A 21,578-nucleotide genomic window follows, 5' to 3' on the forward strand; every position below is an offset into this window, starting at 1 on the left:
GTTCCGTTCCCAGCTGTACGAGTGGCTACAGGAAGTGAGACACGTACCACGACATTTCTTCTGTGCCCCGCGTGTACCTGAGCAGCGAAAGCCATGGGACCACGCTATTCCTCGTGCGGATAAGAAACTGCCCAGCACATCACGTGTGTGTGACGAACACTTTCATGAGGAAGACATCCTGAAGACTTTCACTCACGTCATCAATGGAAATTAACATGGTACAAATCGCCAGAGGAAAGTGGGACCTCGTCGAAGGATGGGTTCCACGGGTATTCCCGAATTTGCCCGCTTACCTATCAAAACCCACGACAAAGAAGCGAAAGCTGCCGGATAGAAGTAGGGTACTTTCCAGAATATCATCGGCGAAAAAGAATAAACTATCGCCGATTACTGAGCTCGAAGACAGTGAAATAAGTCCCGACATGCCGTCAACGAGTGGCGTCAGTTCGCTTCAAGACATTGAAAACGTTTGTTTGCATGCTGCATGCTGGCGGAACGTTGTTGAGAATGGCGAGACAAGACGTCTTGAGGTGTTTCTAGCGTTCAAAGAAGAAAGAAGAGCGCTATTTGAAGAGAAATGCGTAGTCGTTGCAGAAGACATGACAGTCACCATTAGCAGCCGTCACCATCGCTTAGCCAAGTCGGCCAGGTATGCAGATACCATCACCCAATTGGCCTAACTTCTGGAGGACATACAAAAGCTGAAAGTGTGTTCATGTTGTCCTAGTGCGTCAGCAAGCACCCTCGTGAGTAATGACTACGAAGTGCTCACCAATAACCCAAAGTGCGGTCCCTGTTCGAAGCGTTGGCTTCAACTTTATTAACAGGTTTCATTAGAGGAACTCAAGAAGTTGCAGATGGAAGATATTCTCAAGAAAAGGGCCGCACGCGCAGCTGTTCGACGGTTTAAGTTGCTAAAGAATGTTACTGACATGGAAAAAAAAAAATCTGCCTACAGAACCAGACAAAAGCCACGGTATTGCGCCAAATAGATGTAATTTATTTTAAGGCATGAAAAACATAGTCACAAGAGAGGATACAAGACATTGTAGTTTGGTTTTTTGCGCCTAAAAATCAATCGCGAACGTACACCAACTAGCAACTAACGGAAAGACTCGTAATGTTATGCTATATACGTATATGAAGCATCGTTTATCGTGGGCAGTTCAGAAAGCCATAGTTATACTGTATTTGCCTTACGCCGCTAAATATTGCACAGTATTAAGTTTCTGTGGCAGCACAACAGCAAATCACGATAATATACTGTTGGCAAAGCTTTTTCAGAACAGCCGCCACGACGTCTTGACACGATGATTACGCGTTTTTGTCTGCTAGCGGAAGCTTGTTGCGCCGCCAGCGCCACCAAACCGGAAGCTGTTCTTGCGCCGCGTTACGGGTAGTCTGACGCGGGGAGTTTTGCAACTTACCTATAGTTCTAGAAACGTTGGTAGTGGAGGGCTCCGGAAATTTCGACCACCTGGGGTTCTTTAACGTGTACCCAAATCTGAGCACACGGGCCTACAGAATTTTCGCCTCCATCGAAAATGCAGTCGCCGCAGCCGGGATTCGATACCGCGACCTGCGGGTCAGCAGCCAAGTACCTTAGCCACTAGACCACCGCAGCGGGGCTAATTGATGGTTTTTAGGCTTGGTCCAGACAAGTGCGTTAGTGAGCCATCTGTTTACAAAAAAAAAAGGGGGGGGGGGCAGATCCCACGTACCTTCACAATCGACGTTATGCAAAGCATGCAGAGGGAATTAAGGTAAGCGTGTTGTAATTTTTTTTATGAGCGACACGTTATTAAATGACGCTAAATATATCTACAAATGTTGCACGCTCGCTGCCAAAGCACGGACGGACAGCCGAACGAGCGTACGAACGGACCGTCAAAATGGCGTGGTGTGGCCCCCTTGCGGCTCAGTGCATACCCCCTATAATTTTATGCCCTAAGCAATAGAAGCCCAACTTAGACTACAGAATCACTTGATCACCGAATAAATAAACTTCGACGGCTTCCATCAAATCCTGTTTCCAAATGTGTAACTTACGGTTTTGTACAAAACCCTGTGCAATCCTGTCGCGCCGCCCACGTATTATGCATGAATATATATATATATATATATATATATATATATATATATATATATATATATATATATATATATATATATATATATATATATATATATATATATATATATATATATATATATATATATATATATATGCATGTGGGCTGGCATTAACGTTTGCCAAGTGTTACACAATTGCCACGCGGAAAGTTGGCTAGAGACTAGAGACCGACTTGAAAATCCCCTGTCCGTACCGATAATTTGTCGGTTCACGGAGCTTGAAGATCAGCGGAGACGTGAGAAACACCTAATTTGATACCAGTTATCTAAAGAGCCGGGCTAGTCATCTCAGCCAAACCACACATAGTATAAGTAATCAAGCCAACTTCATTCCAGTCATGATAGATACGAGTACGCGCCTGTGGCATTCTGCTGATGGGCATGACGTGGCAAATTTGACACCAGGACACTCATTTCTGATAAGGTTAAAATGCAAAAGTGATTTCGCGCGCGATAGCATCAGCGAGCGTGCAATCGCGAAGGATTTCCGGTTACACTTCTTGTCAGTCTAGTACAGTGCAAAAAAGGTTATGCTTTTAACGCGACTCAGTGTAAGGAATGTCTTCTTCTGGATAAACAGCTATTTCTATCGTATTAGTAAATTCATCATAATACCACAACGCTCGCACAGAACACCAAAGAAAGAGGAAGGAAGCGATGACACGACTGCTGAAAGTAAATTACAATTTTACAATATCAAAAACACCACTCTTACCGCGAGGAGGCACTTGGTACGCTAGAAAATGTATGTTCGAAAATAATAATAATGATGCAAAAAAGTGCAGGTGGCGACGTTTCCTTGGCGATCCCGCACCACCTCACAAGTTTTGACGGTGACTGCTAGGGCCTTCGTAAAAAAATGATCTACTTTGTGTTCTGAGACACACGAGGTCTTAACCTAGCAAGTTTCAGGGAGTTGGTGGCCTCGTACTGATAAATTTTCGGTGCGAAATTAAAAATAAATAAATAAAACGCTTTTCTTCTTGTAACAGTTTACCTATGACGGCGAAATTGACAGTAGAGTTCTAAAAAATGACTTGTACTGCCTAAATTTGTTTTGCTATCTCACGATGCCTCACGACCGATAGATTTCAATTTTTTTATTAAAAACGTATACGGCAGGCTTAACTTGTATAGAATTGCAGTTACATGCACCAGGGAAAAGAGATATCGTGCATCTTCAGGCTTCTGCTTAACTCCACTCCCCTTACTAAACATTGCTTCCTCCCCCCCCCCCCTTTTTTTTTGTGCGCTCTTGCTATAGCACATGGGCCCGAAGTCATTGATTGATATGTGGGGTTTAACGTCCCAAAACTATTATATGATTACTAGAAACGCCGTAGTGGAGGCCTTCAGACATTTCGACCGCCAGTAGTTCTTTAACGTGCACCCGAATCTGAGCACATGGGCCTACAGCATTTTCGCCTCCATCGAAAATGCAGCCGGGATTTAATCCCACGATCTGAGGGTCAGCAGCCGAGTACCTTAGCCACTAATGGACCACCGCGGTGGGGCGGGCCTGCAGTCATGAAAACCGCTTACGATGCATTGCTCGTCTGGGACAAGAAACCTAAAACTGGGCTAGTTTCTTGCATTTTTTTAAATGTGGTAATCGTTTTCACTTGTTATTACATATTTTACTTATTCCCAATTCTTTATTACGCTTAAGCCTTTAAGGGGCTGAGAGAGAGTCCATTAATAGAGAAGGGTGGAGTAGCCTATGCATGGGAAGTCCGATGCAGAAAACCGCGCGTGTATAATAAATAATTAATTAATGAAGGCATACATTAAATATTAGGGGGCGAGAGCTGAAAACATTCGGACCCCCTCCCCCCACTGTAGGGATCAGCCCGTTGCCGGAAGTCTGCGCTATTGTAGCAACTAGCGCAAAAAACAAAACAAAAAGAAACCAACATGAGCACACATGAATAAATGACGGCAGCAAGTCCTTCCTGTGTGTTCGTCTTGTTTTTTCGCGCTGCTTGCTACCGCGTATCTATAACTGGTCCAGCTATCTACAATTTCGCCGTGTGCGCTCACTTGATGAAGTCAACGTATAGTTATGCCGAATGCAAGTCGAATAACGACGTTGCTTGCACACGTCATCGACACAGAAAACGCTCGTCGAGCGTTTAAATGCGAAGCATTTTAAACATCGTATTAGATTCGCGCAACGCAGTTTACCCGAGATATGGGTACCACTGGAAAGTGACTTAATTAGATTGATATATGTGCGGATTAACGTTACAATATCACCATATGGCATTGATAGACGCCGTAGTGGAGGGCTTAAAGTATCCAGATGTTTCCCTCTTTTTTCTTAAGCACCGACAACCATGGAAGCATCACCGATGAATCTTATTGACTAACGCTCGTTTTCGGTAGCCCCGTTCTTCCTAACGCTATGGTGAAACGCGTTCCCCACTCACTGATGACGGTGGATGGACAGCAGGAGAAAGGTGCTTCAAGGTAGTATATTGTTCGCTGAAAGATGCGTTGCTAATGAGCCTTGACGTTGGTGGCTTTCGCAAATCTTCAATGTTAAGAATAAAATGGCGGCAGACGTCCGCTGCGTGTGAGAGAGGGTTGGAAGAGGCAGATGATGATATGTCGGGTTTAACGTCCCAAAGTCACCATATGATGACAAGAGACGCCGTAGTGGAGGGCTCCGGAAATTTAGACCTCCTGGGGTTCTTTAACGTGCACCCAAGCCTTGAGTACACGGGCCTACAGCATTCTTGCCTCCATAGAAAACGCAGCCGCCGAAGCCGAGATTCGATCCCGCGACCTGCGGGTCACTCGCTTGCTGGATTTCTTGCGGACCGGCTGTGCCCCCGCGATCTCCGATGACATCGCAGCTCTGGCCGACTGGCTCGCCCTACGCCATCTCCTGACGCCGACAAGAGCTCTCGCTGAGGGATGACCCGTCCTTGGACTTCTGCGACCGTGTCCATTTTTCATATCTTCTCCTTACGTCTGGATGTTGCTGTCCCGGTGCCACGATCTCTCCTTCCCCCTTTCTCCATCTCTATACCTTTTAATCCTATTTTTTTAATCCCTCCTTAACCCCTTCCTTTTTGAGCTACTGTTGAGGTGTCCTCCCCCTGAGAGACAGTTACGGGGCTCACTTTTATCTTCTTTTCATTTAAGAATCGCATAAGAAAACCTGCGGGTCAGCAGCCGAGTACCGTAGCCACTATACCACCGAGGCGGGGCGAAAAGCGACGTAGTCGAAACTAGAAGACTACGGCTGTATTTATGGCTGTAATGTCAGCCGTCAAGAGGTTGCCAAGCTCCACGGGCAGCTGCATAGATTTCGCTCAGTCCTTCAGGCCCGTTGAGAAAACACATGCCACGTTCGGACTTTGCACGTCACTTCGTGGTTCAGAGCGCCGTTGCTTCGAGAGTTCGTGGTGACATTTCTAAACGTCAGTCTTGTTTGCCCGCTACCAGCGCCCGTTTGGCTTCTCCGTCGCTCTCAAGTGGCAAGATACGGTGGAAGGGTGTGGTGCGTTTCTTGTTATCACAAACCACACGTGGCGTGACTCGGTTCATGTGTCGTGACATCGCTGCAGTGAAGGTTACCCGTTCTATGCCTTTCGAGTGCCGTTTAAATTTTTCCGCTTTTGGTTTGGTCGACGATTTCCGACCCGAGGGAAACGAAAGATAAGCGACATGCTGTCGCTATCGTCCACTACTGGTCTTGAAAGAGTTGACGTCACAGTCAGAGTTAGCGATTTGACCAGTCATCGATGACCGTATCGCATTTTCGCCATTTGGCCTGCGGCTTAAAAGGCATCGACACCAAAGCTGTCTCCCGCCTTCTTCGTCCAGTTGCCCAGCGAAACGGAACAAGATGATCGGTGAGTTGCTCTGTAGCGTGAGCTTGTTGTTTCTAGTGCGATTTAGTTGTAGAATACTTTGTTCCCATCGGAATGCCGGCAAAACCACTTTCTGTTAAGTTAATAACACCCGAAAAGAAAATGTTCCTAGCCAATAAGTCAAGATGCGTTTTATGCACTTGTGTTGCAAGTTCATGGTCGCAGCCCCGGCAAAATAACCGTGGGGCACGACATATTTGTCGCCACATGTTTCATTGCAGAGGCTGCATTGATGCGAAAATGAAAGCCCACATTGCGCTGCGTACTGTTGTACGACTATATAGCTGTATTTTCTCTTTATTCTTTAAATAAAAGAACCGAACAACGATGGTTCGGGTGCAGTGAACCGACCTATGCAGTAGTGTGACGAATGCCTCCGATGAAGTTAACCAGAGGATGTTGTGGTTTCCGTAGTAGGCCGACGACGTATTTACGGTACACGCCACCGCAATCACAGGGACCAGGCGAAGACAAATGACGCCTACTCTGGGATAGTATGATTGTCGTACACGGGGCATTTTCCTTTCTTTCCTAATTTTCTATGGCGCTGTTGGCTCAGCTGGCTCAAATATACGTCGCGGAGACTTATGCTTCACCAGGGTAGGCTTGACAAGCTCTCAGTGAGATGGAACCAGAAACTGGTCGTCGGCAACTAAGACCTTCGCCTTGCAGTCTTATAGACCTTGTGTGAGGAACCTTGGGGGGGAAGAAATTAGTTTCTTGCGTGCGGGTAAGCTTCCTGCGTTGCTCTTTCATGAATTTTCATGGTCGACTCGGGCGGCCAAATAAATCGCCATACGTCACGTACTTGTCGCTTTCCTCGTTGCAAGGTACTTGCTAGAAGTGGCCAGTTCTTGGGATTTTGCGTAACGCACAGCTGCATGATTGAGAATTTTTGTTGAAGCGCACTGAAGACAGACGGACAGAAGAGGCTGACAGACAGCGCTTGCAAGCGCTGTCCTTATCAGCCTCTTCTGTCCGTCTGTCTTCAGTGCGCTTCAACAAAAGTTTTCAATCATGAACGTTATCCAACTTGCCACCTTGCTGCTCACTGCGGGCCGATTCTATATACCTTCACGCTGACCCGCTGCAGTGGAAACCCGGTTGCACTGTCCTTGCAGCACGGAGAAGTAGCAGACATACGAATCATGCTTGGTGCGGCGTTCGCTTAAGTTGCGTCTTACGAACTTCGTCTGATGAACTTCCGAGTTCTCGGTTTGGTACCTGTATACCACGTAAATAATTTATGCAAAGAGCAAGAGTTCTACGTCACGCGGTGTGCGCAATTTTTGCAGCTTGAGCGGTTCTGCGGCTGTTTGCCAAATTTTACGACAGGGCGGAAGCGCTTTGTATCAGGTTCTATGTACGTGAAGCATTTTCCTTGTATTCAGACTTGACAGCCGAATTCCTTAAGCTTCGGTTTTCTTTTTTTTTTTTTACTGCACTTCAGCGTGTTTGTTGCAACACAGCGAGAGCCTCTCGCCGTCCTCCGCTTTAACTTTGTGCGTGTTTACTGGTGGCGGGGGAGGTATTACCCGTCCCCCTTTCCTTCTTAATTTTCTACGCCGTTGCACCAAATCTGTTGTCATGACGCGCCTTCGCTGCCAGCTCATAGTGCGCCGTCTCATCTCCTTGTTGCAGCTTCCCCAGTGTTCGCCCTGGTCCTCTGCGTGATCGCATTAATGCAGATCGGGCCCTCTCACCAGGATGATAATATCGACATCTACGGCAACTTCGGCAAGGCCTGGGACAAGTTCCGCAAGGTCTACAGTGAGTGCAGTCTTGCCTTTGTGTGTGGTTATAAAATGGGTGCTTACAAAAAAAAAAAAAAGACGGTGCGGCCATTGCATCTGTTTCGCGAGACCCCGTACGTAGTTCACGAAAACTGTTGCAGTTCTTCTACTGTACCAAGCATTCCCCTCGTGGGGAGCTATAGGGTGCTTCTTGAAGCGCATAACGTTTATGGTTCCGTTGTCCTGTACAATGAAATGCAGCCATATCCGCTTCCGTTTTTCAAAATTCCCGGTCGTGCAATTGAATATATCCGCACGCGTAAAAAGGAGTGCATGCGCACGTAGTGCATTCTACGTTAGGTTGAGCCGCGCTGAGTGCTAAATTGCAGACGACCATGAAAGTATTTCCAATTGCTGCGGATGGCTTCTATGGATATTCTTTTTTTGGTGGGGGGAGGGGGGGGGGGGCTCGTTGGTTCATCTTGTGAATAAATTGAAGCAGCGCGAGAGACGAGGCCATAGCTGGTGTTTGACAAGCTCGAACCATCGGACGTCCTGTTCGGTCCTCATCTTTGTGATTTTTTTTTTAGATGCGAAGCAGCTCTTTGACTACCCTGTGTAACGCAGTCCGTCCGTTTCGTCGTGCCAAGCGCCGCACGTCTTGGTTCCCTACGGGGAGGTGGTCCATAATTTTTTTTTTTCGCCTCTTGCAGTTCTTCGCATATTATTTTTACACTGCAGATATTTGGCACACGTGTCGCATATTATAGGGAAGCTTACCGCACGTACGGTGTCATGCCTTCGACGGGCTTTTCGTTTGTTAAACTAGTTACCAACGGCTATACGTTAATCTGTACAAAACGTGTTAAGCTGTAAAAAAAAGTGTTTGCAGCTTGGCACTATAGTACTTGCAAAGGCAGGTTACAGCAAGGTGACATTTAATGTATATTTCTTTTCTATTGTCTGTTTACATCTTTATTTCGCTTACCTTTTCTTCTCTTTCGGTGTTCTCTCTGTTGAAACGTTTTTTTTCCTACCGCATCTGTTTTTCATGTGTTTTTACTTCTATTTCCGTCTTTCATCGCTTTCGTTTGTCACTTGAGTCACTTTGCCGGGCCGTTTTCGTTTAGATGGTGCCTTTATTTTATTTTTCTTTCCACTTGCAGACAAGTCGTACCACACGACCGAAGAGACGGTGTACCGGGAGCAGGTGTTCCGCCGCACCTTCAACTTCTTGAGAACCGTGGACGAAAAGTTTAAGAACGGCACGCTCCTCTACAGCGTCGCAGTCAACCATTTCGCCGACATGGTATGTGTGCCAATTTGCTGCATGCACTGTTGGTCAGTACACTGTTTTCCGGTCTTCCTAATTTCTTTAACAACAAGAGCTGTTGTCCTTAAGTGCTGCCAAGGGCTCTACCCCTCTACCCTCGACAACCACTCAGGTGAAATCTCCCGTGTTTTCTGCAGTTCAACAAACTTGGCCATACATTCACGGAAACACATTAGTGCAGGCCGTGCATCCTGATCGCGACAGAAACCGGTCATACGGGCCCGCCATACAGTGAAGTCCACATAGCATAATCAAATCGAAAGGCATTCCCTCTTCGTCCACTATTGGCAGAAGTCTTATAGCATATGCATTTAAAGGTAATTCTTTCTGTAACGTCCTTTGAAGTACATCCCAAAAATATACTCCCTCTCAACAATGTAAGAAAACATGGTCAATAGTTTCCGGTTTTTTTCACAGATAAGGCAATTTATCCCCCAAGGTGAGACCGTGGTTTTTACTCAAACTGAGCTACACCGGTGCTTGTGACTTGTTGTTACACTTGTTTTAGGCAGGCTTGCCGTCGGGAAAGCAATCGCGTTAGTACGACTTACAAAGCGTTTTAAAACGGTGGCAGAACAAGCAGTCGTCGCACAATGCGAATAGCGTAACGAGTAGGCCGTCCAATGCTCCAACCCATTACAAAAGCTTGTTTTTGTTCAGCTATTCACTGTGCCGCATACCCACTACGAACATAATTCCACAGCGTCGTCAGCCACTGCATGAACAATTGGCACACAATTCCTCGCAATAGTTTAGAGGACGCCACGCTTCTGAGAAGAATGGCGAAAAATAGCACACCGAAGCCGGCCTGCTATTCAAAACTTAATGCCGTAGTGGGTATCAAGCAAGTGGGCTGGCAGCACTTACCCAATGAGTGTTTGGAAAAGGTTCGGCAAGGCCGCTAGCTTTCGCTGTGACTGTGCTGCGCCTTCCTCGCAGGCCTGGCTTTTTTTTTTTTTGTAACTAGTGTGGCGTAGACATCTTTGCCGTATATTGCAACCAAGATTTAGATTAAATTTTGTCTTGTCTGATAGTAACGGTATAATTAAAAAGAGCGCAGAACTGCTACCAAAATTGTTTTGACGAACATTCACGTTTCGGCTTCCGTACGGGAGCCTTGTTCTTTGAGCCGACGCGAATTGCGACCTTTCGCGCTATTATTTGCTTCGGTCGTCTTGTTTATGTGGCCGTGCTCCTAGATCCAACTTGCGTCACGAGCTTGTCCAGGACAAACTAAGCCACGTTCCTTGGCGACACCGTGCGGTGAAGTCGCACGTCACTCGTTCAACTGGGGCGGCAAGCTTCAGTTGCCGACCGAGAAAACTGGACGAAGCTATATACATGTATCTGGAATCCAGTTGACGAGACACGGGCTTAATCGAAGCGGCGGCAGTCTCCCGCCAACATGCCCTAAACGCCGGAAGCGATCACTGACGCAGATTGAGGTTGAAGGTTTCGTCTTTTCCGCGAGTTGAACGATTGCTCCACGAGGAAGCCGCACCTTTTTTTTTCTTCGTGACATTTGATCAGCGTTTCCGTCTGTTCAACAAAGTTGGCTTTATAACCAACGTATATATAAATATAACCGCTTCTCCCCATATCATTCTGTTTTACAATACCATAAGCAACACTTGCGAGTAACTTTCTTAAATGCCACAATTTCATGCTCGCCAATGTGGTATAGCAAGTAGTGTCGGCGGAGAGACACTTACAGCCTTATTCAAAACCTGAGCCTCCCTTCCTCAAGGGTGCTCAGCGACATTCGCGAAACTCTCGCAATCACCCGGTACATTTGGTTTGACTTTTAACAAGCAATTCAATTCAAGCCGCTTAACAAATGCTTGGAAGTGCAACAGTCCCGTACCATAAGAGGACTGAACGCTGGACGAGTTGGTAATTCGTAACTGCGAAACTGCGCGAAAAAGCGACAAGAAACAAAAGCCACACATACACAAGCGCAGAATAGCAACTGAAAGCTTAAAGGATACACATGTATAAAGTAAAAAATGACGTAAAAGATTAGAGGTTGGCAGTTAATTTATCTCTCTAGCTGGTGCCGATGTTGCAACTATTGAGGCAACTGGCGGCAACGTCCTGCTGTGGCTGTTCGATAAAGGCTGCACGCAACAGGCGCGGTGCGTGACGTCATGCGTGCTTTTGATTGCCACCAAACCGGCAGTCGTGTCGTGCAGCGCGGGTTACAAAAGAGCGAGTGAAATGTGGGTCGTTCACAGGAAAATCGATGATATACGCTCACTGCTTGGCGTTGACGAAGCCTGTCGACTCTAAACCCGCCTGCTGTTACAACACCAGATTTTTTTTTTACTAGTGTAAGACTTAGCTTGTCAAAACTTGCAGCTCTAGAAACTTACAATAACAATATAAAGAAACAATTAGCGCTATCATACTGACTATGGTAAAGTTCAAAATTGAAGAAAAAGAAAGTTCTGATCTGCAGTGTCCTTTCTTCTTAAACATGTGTGTACCTTGACAAACATTATTATACACGTAAACAAACCGTAACATTTTTATTTGTCACATTAGACGCGTGTCACATTAGACGATATACAGGCATTACACGTGTACTAAAGCAGCATTGCCCACGTTTCCGACAGAACGGACCGAATCGCGGAATGGTGCTTGGGTTTGGAGGCATTTGGCCAGTAATATTGCACCGCCCACTCTTTTTGTTCAATGGAACCGAATGACGACGCGTATTTTGTTTTCAGCATTTGTTCTTCATTCCTTTACTTTTTTTTTAGTTCAACACTGACTGAATGAGGGATCATCAGAAGGTCCGAGTTTCTTATCCTTAAGGTACCGAGACTCCAAATCGCGCAAATACCGGTGGAACTTCGTTGTTCCTACACTTTTTTTTTCTTTACAGTTACATCATATCAAGACGTTATTTACTACCCGTTATGTTTCCCGTGCGTCTACAACCGCCCAATATCCCCAGAGTTTTGAACATGTGACAAACTTTTTTTTCGCGAGTGTCCTCAAGCCTGTTTCATTTCACTTACCCGTGATGCGCATTGCAGACGCCAGAGGAAGTTGTGGCCAACTACACGGGCTACAAGCCTCCCAGTCAGCAGCAACTGGCCGAGATCCCTCTCTACGCTCCGCTCCTCGGCGACATTCCTGAATTCGTCGACTGGAGGGAGAACGGATTCGTCACGCCCGTTAAGAACCAGGGACAGTGCGGTGCCTGCTGGGCGTTCAGCGCGGTGAGTATCGTGCGATAAACCCTTGTTCACGCTCGTGGATCCACTAGGCTTCAAGTAGCACTATAGCAGGCAGTTCACTCGGACCATTTCAACCTTTTACCACTTCATAGTGTCTCATATTGGCACCCCTTTCAATTTATCGTGGTAGCCGTCGGTACAACTCTATAACGCCCTTGCGTGCCATTAGACAAGTCTCGCGTCATTCAGTCTGTTTGCTTCAGGTGAGTTGTGTTTCTCGTCGCGGCTGTCGCTCGAACGGGGAAGCTGCACCCTCGTTGTGCTATCGTTCCCATGTACATGGTATACAGATGTGACGCGAGAAATTCAAAAGCGGACGAATTAAGGTTAAGAGAGTGTTATGAATGCTTTTACAATCTAAAGTTGCAGTCCTCCTACGACCCCTATAACATCGCTTCGCTAATTTTTTTTGCCATATCCGCAACTGATTTAGCTGCCTCATGCATTCCACACGCCGCAAACATTTTCTGTTGGCTTTATTCGTGTACCGATTGGGTCCTTGGCGGTACTACAAGCATTCTGGCTGTCGGCTGTCGAATTTATCATTACGGGCACATTCGACAGTTCCCTACTGGTATTCAAATTTCTTTTTGTCCTCGTGCTTCTCGCAAACCAGCGCAGCGCACAACACAGTGTATACCTTCTATGCAGTTGCGTGTACGTATTTGAATCCTCTGGCCTCTTCCACGCTGTATCTTTTGCAAGCACGTGGCGCCCAGTAATTATACGCAGCGCTCTGCTACTGCACTGTACGAGGCTAATAGTTGCTTGAATGTTCTTTCTCTCTCGTTCGTTTGCAGGTTGGTGCCCTGGAAGGTCAGGTTTTCAAGAGGACCCGCCGGCTGATCAGCCTGAGCGAGCAGAATTTGATGGACTGTGCGGGACCGCGCTACGGCAACAACGGCTGCAACGGTGGCCAGATGCCCGGGGCCTTCCAGTACGTCCAAGACGCCGGTGGATTGGACACAGAAGCCCGGTACCCGTACCGGCAGGCGGTCAGTCTACGTATACTTTTCTTAATACTCCTTCGCAGCGTGTCGCAGCTTAAATGTAGATGGAGAAGGCAGGAGGTCAAAATAAAAGGCACTTCGATTCCTGCGACATCCCGGTAAACAGCGTGGCTGGCACGCTTACATTACGCGCCACCACCTGGTGAAATCGAAGTTTTTTCTTCTATTCTATTTATATTTGTCTTCTTTTCCCTCTTCTAACCTTTACACTACTCCTTCTTCCTTCTCTTTCCCACCGCTCACTATATACTAGATCGCCATGCAATGGTTTCTGCTCCCCTTTCCTCGGTTCTACACAGTTCCCTCTCCTATCTTCTTGGTAAACTACACTATCCTCATTTTCCACCAACTTCTGGGTTCCGCAACGAGTTTCTCAGTATTTCTTCACTATTCTGTCCATATCCTCCAAGAGGCATTGTATTTATTACTTACAATTGCGGAACTTCAAACGGAATGTGTCTGTAGTTTTACGTCAGGCATCTGTTTATTTACCAAAATAAGATCTGCTCCTTTTCGACGTGTGTACGACACATCGATCTCGCCTCGTTATGCCACCGAAACGTTTCCTTAACGTCGCACTTCCTTCTACCCGTTCCTGCAGACCAACTTCCAGTGCCAGTTCTCCAACTCCTTCGAGGCACGGCGAGTGCTCGTTAACGGCCACACACGACTGCCACCTAGGAACGAGCGTGTGCTCCAGGATGCCCTGGCCAATGTCGGTCCCATTGCTATCGGCATCAACGCCAGTCCGCAGACCTTCATGTTCTACAAGAACGGTGAGATTCGACCCACCTGCATGCTGCCACTGGTCACGTTAGAAAGGCAATCGCCGTGCTAATTCCAATGGTCGACGTATCGGCCCCCGAACTGCGCCACTAAAGCTCGGACAATTTACATTTGGTCCTATTTGGCGCACCACCGAACGCCGCCTGTGATCCAAATTACGAGTCGGAGCCGAGATTTGATAAACAAAACATAAAATTCTCAAATATGGCAGATCAAACAACACACAAACATGCAAGCTCGGCAATAATCCTATACAATATGTCACCAATCGAACAATGGGCTACGGGCTCCATATCGCGTGCATATATGTGGGTCATTCCATGCCAAGTGTCCCAGACGTGGCGTGCTCAAACGTCGCAGATTTTGCTTCCGTGTACCTCATGGAGTGTTGCGGCTAAACATTTTTGCTCGAAAAACAAATTTTCAAGACCGTGGCAGCGCCTCAAAGTTCGCGTGCTTTTGCCGGAGTGTGCACAACAGATAAATGTAATTAAATTGTATATTTGTTCGCGGAAATTTGAAACAGCACTTGCACCACTAAGAGGTTTTGTTGAGTTGTGCTAATTCCAGGCACTTTTCAAGCTGAGCCCGCGAGTTTTCCTTCTCACTGTTGGGTCTTGCTACAATTTCTGAGGCTTTTTCACTAATAGTTTGATGTGATCACCACTGACATAACAACCACACACACATTGGCTGCAATAGGTGTTGAGGCACCCATTTACGTCGTTGGCAAACTCTACGGCGATGCGGATGTCACTTTCTGCTGCGTAAGGGAGTGTCAAAAATAGCACTTTGTTAATCTTTTCATTGACAATGCGAGGTCAATTGTTCATACGTAAATGCTTTCGGGCGTAGCATTGTGTGATGTGCAAAGTTTAGTGCTAATTTACTCTGTAGTAATTTGGAATATTGATTCTCGAATCACTGGAGTGCACGAAATGTCCGCCATAAGCTAATACTACCACGATTAACGCACATCATAGTATTCACACATAGATACTTTGTTCAGGCGCGGGTTCTACGACTGTCACTTCATTTGTCCTGACGTCGTTTTTTTTTTTTTACGGATTTATACATTTTTCTCGGGGGAACTTCTCCGCCAACACGTTGCAATGTTGTTTCCGGCTGTTTGTAGCACCATTAATGCTCCAACCTTTATTTCGTTTTATGTAGGCATCTACGGTGAACCGAACTGCGATCCCCGTGCTCTCAATCATGCCGTGCTGCTGGTCGGTTACGGACAGGAGAGGGGTGTGCCGTACTGGATTGTCAAGAACAGGTGAGCATTTTCAAGACATTTTGTTCAAAATGTATTTTGTACTAAACAGCTGTAGACGCTCGGAGACGCGTGTAGTCGCCTTAGCGTGTTTTTGCCGCATGGCCGATCGTCCATGCGTTAATTAAGGTGTTCCAAATTAGGGGACATTAAAGAATTAGGGGGCTCTCTGAATGTGTGGCTCGATTGTTGCTTAGAAAATTTATTTCAAGGCAAGAAGTTTGGGGAATTACGAGTGTCCGCGTTTTCTAAAGCTATTGTGGCTTTTGAATTTCCGTTAATTACATGCTTGCTAGTAGTAGCAGAGCTTTCGCACGACAAAAGGAAGCGGATGTAGTTTGTAGCGCTTGTACGCACAATGAACGCATGGGTTACAGTTTCCTACGAGCGTGCACAGAAGTGGTGTGCTAGCAGTTCTCTCTATCTGTCTCTCTTTCTTTGTCTTTTCTTCAATTGTAGAGCAAGGCGTACTCGCGCAGCTCTCTAAGCGCTCGCACTTGAGCCAATTTCTACCGCGCATTTTCAAACCTCTCTTCTTGTGCAGTTGGGGCACCGGTTGGGGCGAAGGAGGCTACATCAGGATCCTGAGGAACCGGAACGTCTGCGGCATGTCCCAAGATCCTTCTTTCCCCAACTTGTAATGGAGTCCTGTTTTACAATTAAGTCTGAAAGTTTCGCTTGACAATGGCTCTCTCTGCAATAAAGACACCGACATCATCATTTTTTGCGCCTTTCAGTGTTATTGTAGTAGTATAGTGGGCATGGCACTAAAGAGAGAAAACAACGGTCTTCTTTTTTTGTTACAATGCTAGAAATTCCGACGTCACTTCTATCGCCCTGTTATGGATGTAGGCTCCCTCGCGTGCCCGCCGTACTTAAGCACAGATCGGAGTGGAACATTTGATCTAAGCTCGATTTGCGTCGAGTAAGAAAACGCATGCATTCTGTTGGTTTGAGCCCACAGCGCTGAAAGCATAGCGATCAACGAAGAGCACAGGATGTGCGCATTCTTTGAGTGCACAGCCTGTCCTTCTCCCTTAGCCCCTGTGGTCTGGCTTCGTTGAATATATCGGACAGGTTGGGGAGCGCGGACAGCCTTCAACGTTAACATTTGGCATATTAAGGCGGCATATCATCCCCATGCGATGGCTTGCACTCAAAGAAAAGAAAAAGTAAGCTGAGAACTTCGTTGAAGCTGATGCTTAGTTGTCCTATAGGTTGTTCCATGCTGCCTGAAGCACGGCATGTTTTCTGCCAATGATCAAGCATTGCCTGTACATATTCTGAGAAAATTCCGGATAACACATCGTGAGGCTGATTTCATCCTTGGTCGTGTCTCTGACAGCCCCAGACACGGAAATCGATGTCCTCGATCGCAGTCCCGGAGTTCGAAAGAATACAGGGCACAGTTCCACGTGGCAAGAAATATTTATGTCATGTTTAAACATAATTTGTTGAAGCTTTAGTTGCACTGCCTAGGTGCTACCCATATCATAGCTCTCCCATCCCTGCCCCCAACTTAAAAAGAAAAATACTCAACACAGTTATTCTGCTGCCTAAAAACTGTTCTCATCGTTGCTGCAGTGTGCCACACATTTGAAGAGACTGCGTTACTTAATGTGCTGCCACCAGGAGCCGCTCGCGAGCTTGTACACTTATGTACTCTATAGCTTGTACGATGACGACCACAAAACTTCTGTCGATCGTCGGGAACGTCGCTGAATGCTTGGCGAGAGGGGGTGCAGTTTTCCTACGCCGCCTTCTCAGCTGCACAAAAGTACTGCCATCACACTCCCGCTCACTCAGCAGACCAACGCTGTTCCGGGCGTCGCTTCGTTGTAAAGTTTGCGCAGTGTCACGTCGAGCACTTTGCGTCCTTCGCCCGTAAGAAAAGAGCGCAGCGCGGCTTGACTCGCGTACGTCAGGTGTCGGGACATGCGTCCTACAAGGTGCGTGAAACCCTTGAGCGAGGAAGTGCTGAACGACGATGCCTTGACTGCGTCCACGCGGTACGAGCCCGAAGGCATACCGTCGACGTCAAGCGGCAGCCGCACAGTGGCCGGCAGCAAGTACACCATTGCCAAGCCGAGAACGCGGACGCCGTTGACCGAAGCCCTGAACTTGAACGTGGCCGTCACCCGAGGCCACATAAGCTGCAGCTTGCGGTGGCCGCAGCTCTTTGCCGATCGCGATACGGTTGCGAGGCCGTGGAGGTGTCCCTTCTGGACGTACACATGGCCGCTGTAGGCTGTGCCGTGCACGGTCTCGTTGATGGAGAACGTACCGCCGTTGCTGGCGATGGTGCGGGTGTAAGGCAGTTGCTCCCGTAGCAACTCCACCAGAGGGTCTCGCGGCTTCTGCTGCTTGGCCGAAGGCGCAATGTAAGCCGCCTCTTCTGCGAAAATAAAGAACTGTGCTTGAGTGCATCGGGTGCTATAGACCTCTTACACGCGAGTATTTACGGCAAGCAAAGCAGCGTACAAAGAATGACAATTATGAACTAGTTTCTCTGTATGCCTCGTCCTTTTCATTGTCCATGCCTGTTAGGCGACACCTTCTTTCCTCCACCATAAACTGTGCTAATGTTGACTCTTCATCTAGCCCAGCTATGAGGGACAAAGCCAAAACGTTTCTCCGGAGTGGAAGTTCAGTCATGCGACTATGTACGGGCGTGTTTTCGTATGCGTGCGCGTATATATACAAATGCAAAATTGAAAATTTCGAGGGAAGTCGAGCCCTAGCTCACTCCCCCACCTGGCTATGCTTGTACGAGTGGTAGCCGTATTAGACAAATAAGTTTGAATGGCTCAGTTGCAGTTACATAAACGAGCAACTTCGAAAATAGCACGTTTTGTGTACCTCTTGTACAAAGGCGGGAGCCTACAATGACATTTCGGTGAATCGTGCGAGTATTGTGTTTAGTATTCTGGAAGTAACCACATTTGAAAGCAAGTGAAATAAAATTTGTTAGACCACAGGACCACAACATTACAACGAACAGACTTCGCACAAATTGTTAGTATCATACACGAAGAACTCCTCCGGTTCTTTTTTTTTGTTTACCAATTATTCTTAAAAATAATGTGGAGCTGCATGAGGTACGTGTTGTTCATGTTCTAAAACATGCAGATGTAATAAAGAAATACTTCATATAAAATTTAGTATAATGGCCATAAGACCATTCCTGCAATTGTCACGTATTTTAATCAACAGCGAAGCATTCAACTAAAGTTGCTTCAACATAATTATTTTGCACCCTGGCGCTTATACTCTTCTATAGGCACGTCCACACATGCTACTTTTTGCACTGTGATGCAATCGCATTTTCGAATGTGAAATGCTTCCATTTTTATTAGAAAAATGAGACGTATAGTACTACGCAGTGGAAACGAGCACAGCTGTGGTCTAATTCACATCATCATATATATACAATCTGCGTTCGTTCTCCATTCACTGCACTACTGGGCACCGGAAATCTGGCCAGCCTAATTAGCATATAGTCACTGTATACACCATGCAAAAATCGATGCACTGTTCAATGCAATGCAATTCAATGTAATGTTCTGAATACTTCCAGTGTTGCCCTATATTAAACTGATGAAGGAAAAAAATATTTTGCGTAGAGAAAACGATGTGTATAGTCGTATAACTGTAGATAGCTCGCATACGGCATTTACGAAGCATGTGGCTCTCGTACAGGCGAGAACATCTCGGATAGAGAAGGGGGAGCGAGCTACTCGCAGAAAAGCAGAGGCGTCGGCCTATATAGAACATCAAGCTGTAGCAACTCTAAAGCCGTGCGTCTTGACAGTAGTAGGCTCGAAGAGAAGCCCTTCCAGAAGAAAGAAAATCCTCTTTATACTTGTGCACTATTAATCGTCGCAGAAGAAGACAGGATGAAGCGCCTAACATCACCATCAGCCTGACTACGTCCACTGCAGGACAAAGGCCTCTCCCATGTTCCGCCAGTTAACCCGGTCCTGTGCTTGCAGCTGCCAATTTATACCCGCAAACTTCTTAATCTCGTCTGCCCACCTAACCTTCTGTCTCCCCCTAACCCGCTTCCCTTCTCTGGGAATCCATTTAGTTACCCTTAATGACCAGCGGTTATCCTGTCTACGCGCTACATGCCCGGTCCATGTCCATTTCCTCTTCTTTATTTCAACTATGATATCCTTAACCCCCGTTTGTCCCCTAATCCACTCTGCTCTCTTCTTGTCTCTTAAGGTTACACCTACCATTTTTCTTTCCATTGCTCGCTGCGACGTCCTCAATTTAAGCTGAACCTTCTTTGTAAGTCTCCAGGTTTCTGCTCCGTAGCTAAGTACCGGCGCCTAACATATAGAGGACCATTGCCTGTCCTGCATGTGTGTGAACATTTTCTCGCGTCTTTTCCTCTCGTGCTTGGCAGATATTGCTCCAACTTGACCAAACCAAATAACCCATCATGCTTCGCATAATTGAAAAAAAGACAAGCGTTGTGTAAGTATACGAGACTTTGTCAATAACTAATATTGCTCACCTTCAGACAGGATTCTCTGCGACTCGACGGGTGTCCAGTGAGCGGAGAGTTGTACCAAGAGCAGCAGCAGCAGCGCAGCGGCGGCTGTGGCGGGATTCTCCGCGCGTTTGCTCATGTCGTCGGGCGTGCTTCTTTCCACGTTTCTGGGGCGTCGTCGGGATGTTGGTTTCACCGATTCCGTTTCTCGTTTATATCTCCGGGCGCCGCCGGTACCAACGCAATATCGGCGCGTGGGCGCCGCTTTGCATCCGCCTCGGAGGTCGTCTTGACGCTCGCTCGAGCGCGCACGTTGAAGCTTTCGGAAGTCCGCGCTCTTGGACGCTGCGTCAGCGGACGTCTTTGACGGCAGCGGGAGAAGGATGCCTGCCTGTAAGGCTACGGCTCGATCGGTTTAACCGGCGATAGCTATGACCGCCTTGATTACGTGATTCGCTTAGCTGTATAGACTGACTGAGCAGTGTTCCTGTTAAAAGTATAGAGTCTGCTCCTCTCCATAACGACCCTTTCTCTCTGTAGCGTAGCTACGTACGTTGTTCTTCCTGCGAGCTCGCATTCTCTGCGACAATACTGCAAGCGGTCTATGCACCGACAACTACCGGAATTCCCGCTGCTATCACTCGTATAGGGAAGGTCGGTGTCACCAAAATGTATGTATATATGAAAACGTCAAGAGTGTGTCATCACGCCCACGCCTTGGCTCAGCGCAACGCAACTCATTTCAAGGCCACGTTCCCCCATATGGTGTCTGTCTTCCGTTGCTAACTTTAGCGCTGTATGTAGCACAAATGTACTGCACTTTTCTGATCGTACATGTTTGTATAGTAGAGTACTACCGATCGACAGATCACTTGATTGATAACTGAGTGATTCGTTGCCTGATAAGATGCTCGAAAAACTCAATTAAGATACTGCTGCCCATGAACGTGTGTATACAGGGTCATCCATACATACGGTGAACACCCCATTACTATTCAAATGCTCATGAAACATTATGTTTAACACATAATTTAAGACATTATTATGGCGCTTATCGATATCATTATTACACGCCAAATAACGTACATTTCTCTCGGCTAACATAATAAGCGTTCTAGTTTTACTGGCTTGAATAATAGGTTCAAAGACCGAGCTGGACGGCAGCACCTCCCATTGTTCCTACGTGTTGTTCATGCTGTGGTGTTCATTATTGTGTAGAGTACCTACACCATCATCTAAGGATATGAATAAAATGGTTAAGACCAAGCGTGCCAATGTGCATTACAATTATTAAAAGAAGAGTAAAGAAATGTTCTTGGATACAAGTATTGCCAAAACCGCAGTCGAAAGCGTATTCATTCATTCTGCCTTAACATTACGAATGGTATCCAACAGATTCGGCGGCCACTCAAAATAGTATTCTTTTGGGGTTTAAGGTTCCGGAACCACGATATTACACCACCTGGGATTTATTAACATGCTCCTAAATAACGGACCTCAAGTATTCTCGCCTCAATAGAATTTTAACCGCTGCCGGAATTCGGTCCTACGACCTTCGCGTCGGCAATCGAACACCACAGCCACTACACTACGCAATTAGCGGGTCACTGGGCAGTGAAACCTTGTTCGCATATTGCAAATAATATAAGCATAGGGAGTATTCTGACTACAAAATACACCGAA

The 21,578-nt window shown here is 46.7% G+C and overlaps 2 protein-coding genes across 2 annotated transcripts; one reads left to right on the plus strand and one right to left on the minus strand.

Moving 5' to 3' along the window:
- The first annotated feature begins 5,856 nt into the window (after positions 1-5,856).
- On the plus strand, positions 5,857-16,117 carry LOC119174719 (digestive cysteine proteinase 3-like). The gene is made up of 8 exons (XM_075895208.1): positions 5,857-5,996; positions 7,656-7,784; positions 8,914-9,056; positions 12,122-12,307; positions 13,126-13,320; positions 13,937-14,111; positions 15,295-15,400; positions 15,942-16,117. The coding sequence occupies exons 1-8, from the start codon at positions 5,990-5,992 to the stop codon at positions 16,036-16,038; spliced, it is 1,038 nt and encodes a 345-aa protein (XP_075751323.1). The 5' UTR covers positions 5,857-5,989; the 3' UTR covers positions 16,039-16,117.
- Positions 16,118-17,013: 896 nt separating this feature from the next.
- Positions 17,014-20,305, minus strand: LOC119174718 (uncharacterized). The gene is made up of 2 exons (XM_037425751.2): positions 19,920-20,305; positions 17,014-17,792 (listed from the first exon to the last, which is right to left on the minus strand). Exons 1-2 carry the CDS (start codon positions 20,032-20,034, stop codon positions 17,200-17,202), a joined length of 708 nt encoding a protein of 235 aa, XP_037281648.2. The 5' UTR covers positions 20,035-20,305; the 3' UTR covers positions 17,014-17,199.
- Positions 20,306-21,578: the final 1,273 nt, after the last annotated feature.

The sequence above is a fragment of the Rhipicephalus microplus genome, chromosome 5, assembly GCF_043290135.1.
Source record: "Rhipicephalus microplus isolate Deutch F79 chromosome 5, USDA_Rmic, whole genome shotgun sequence".
Lineage (NCBI taxonomy): Eukaryota > Metazoa > Arthropoda > Arachnida > Ixodida > Ixodidae > Rhipicephalus > Rhipicephalus microplus.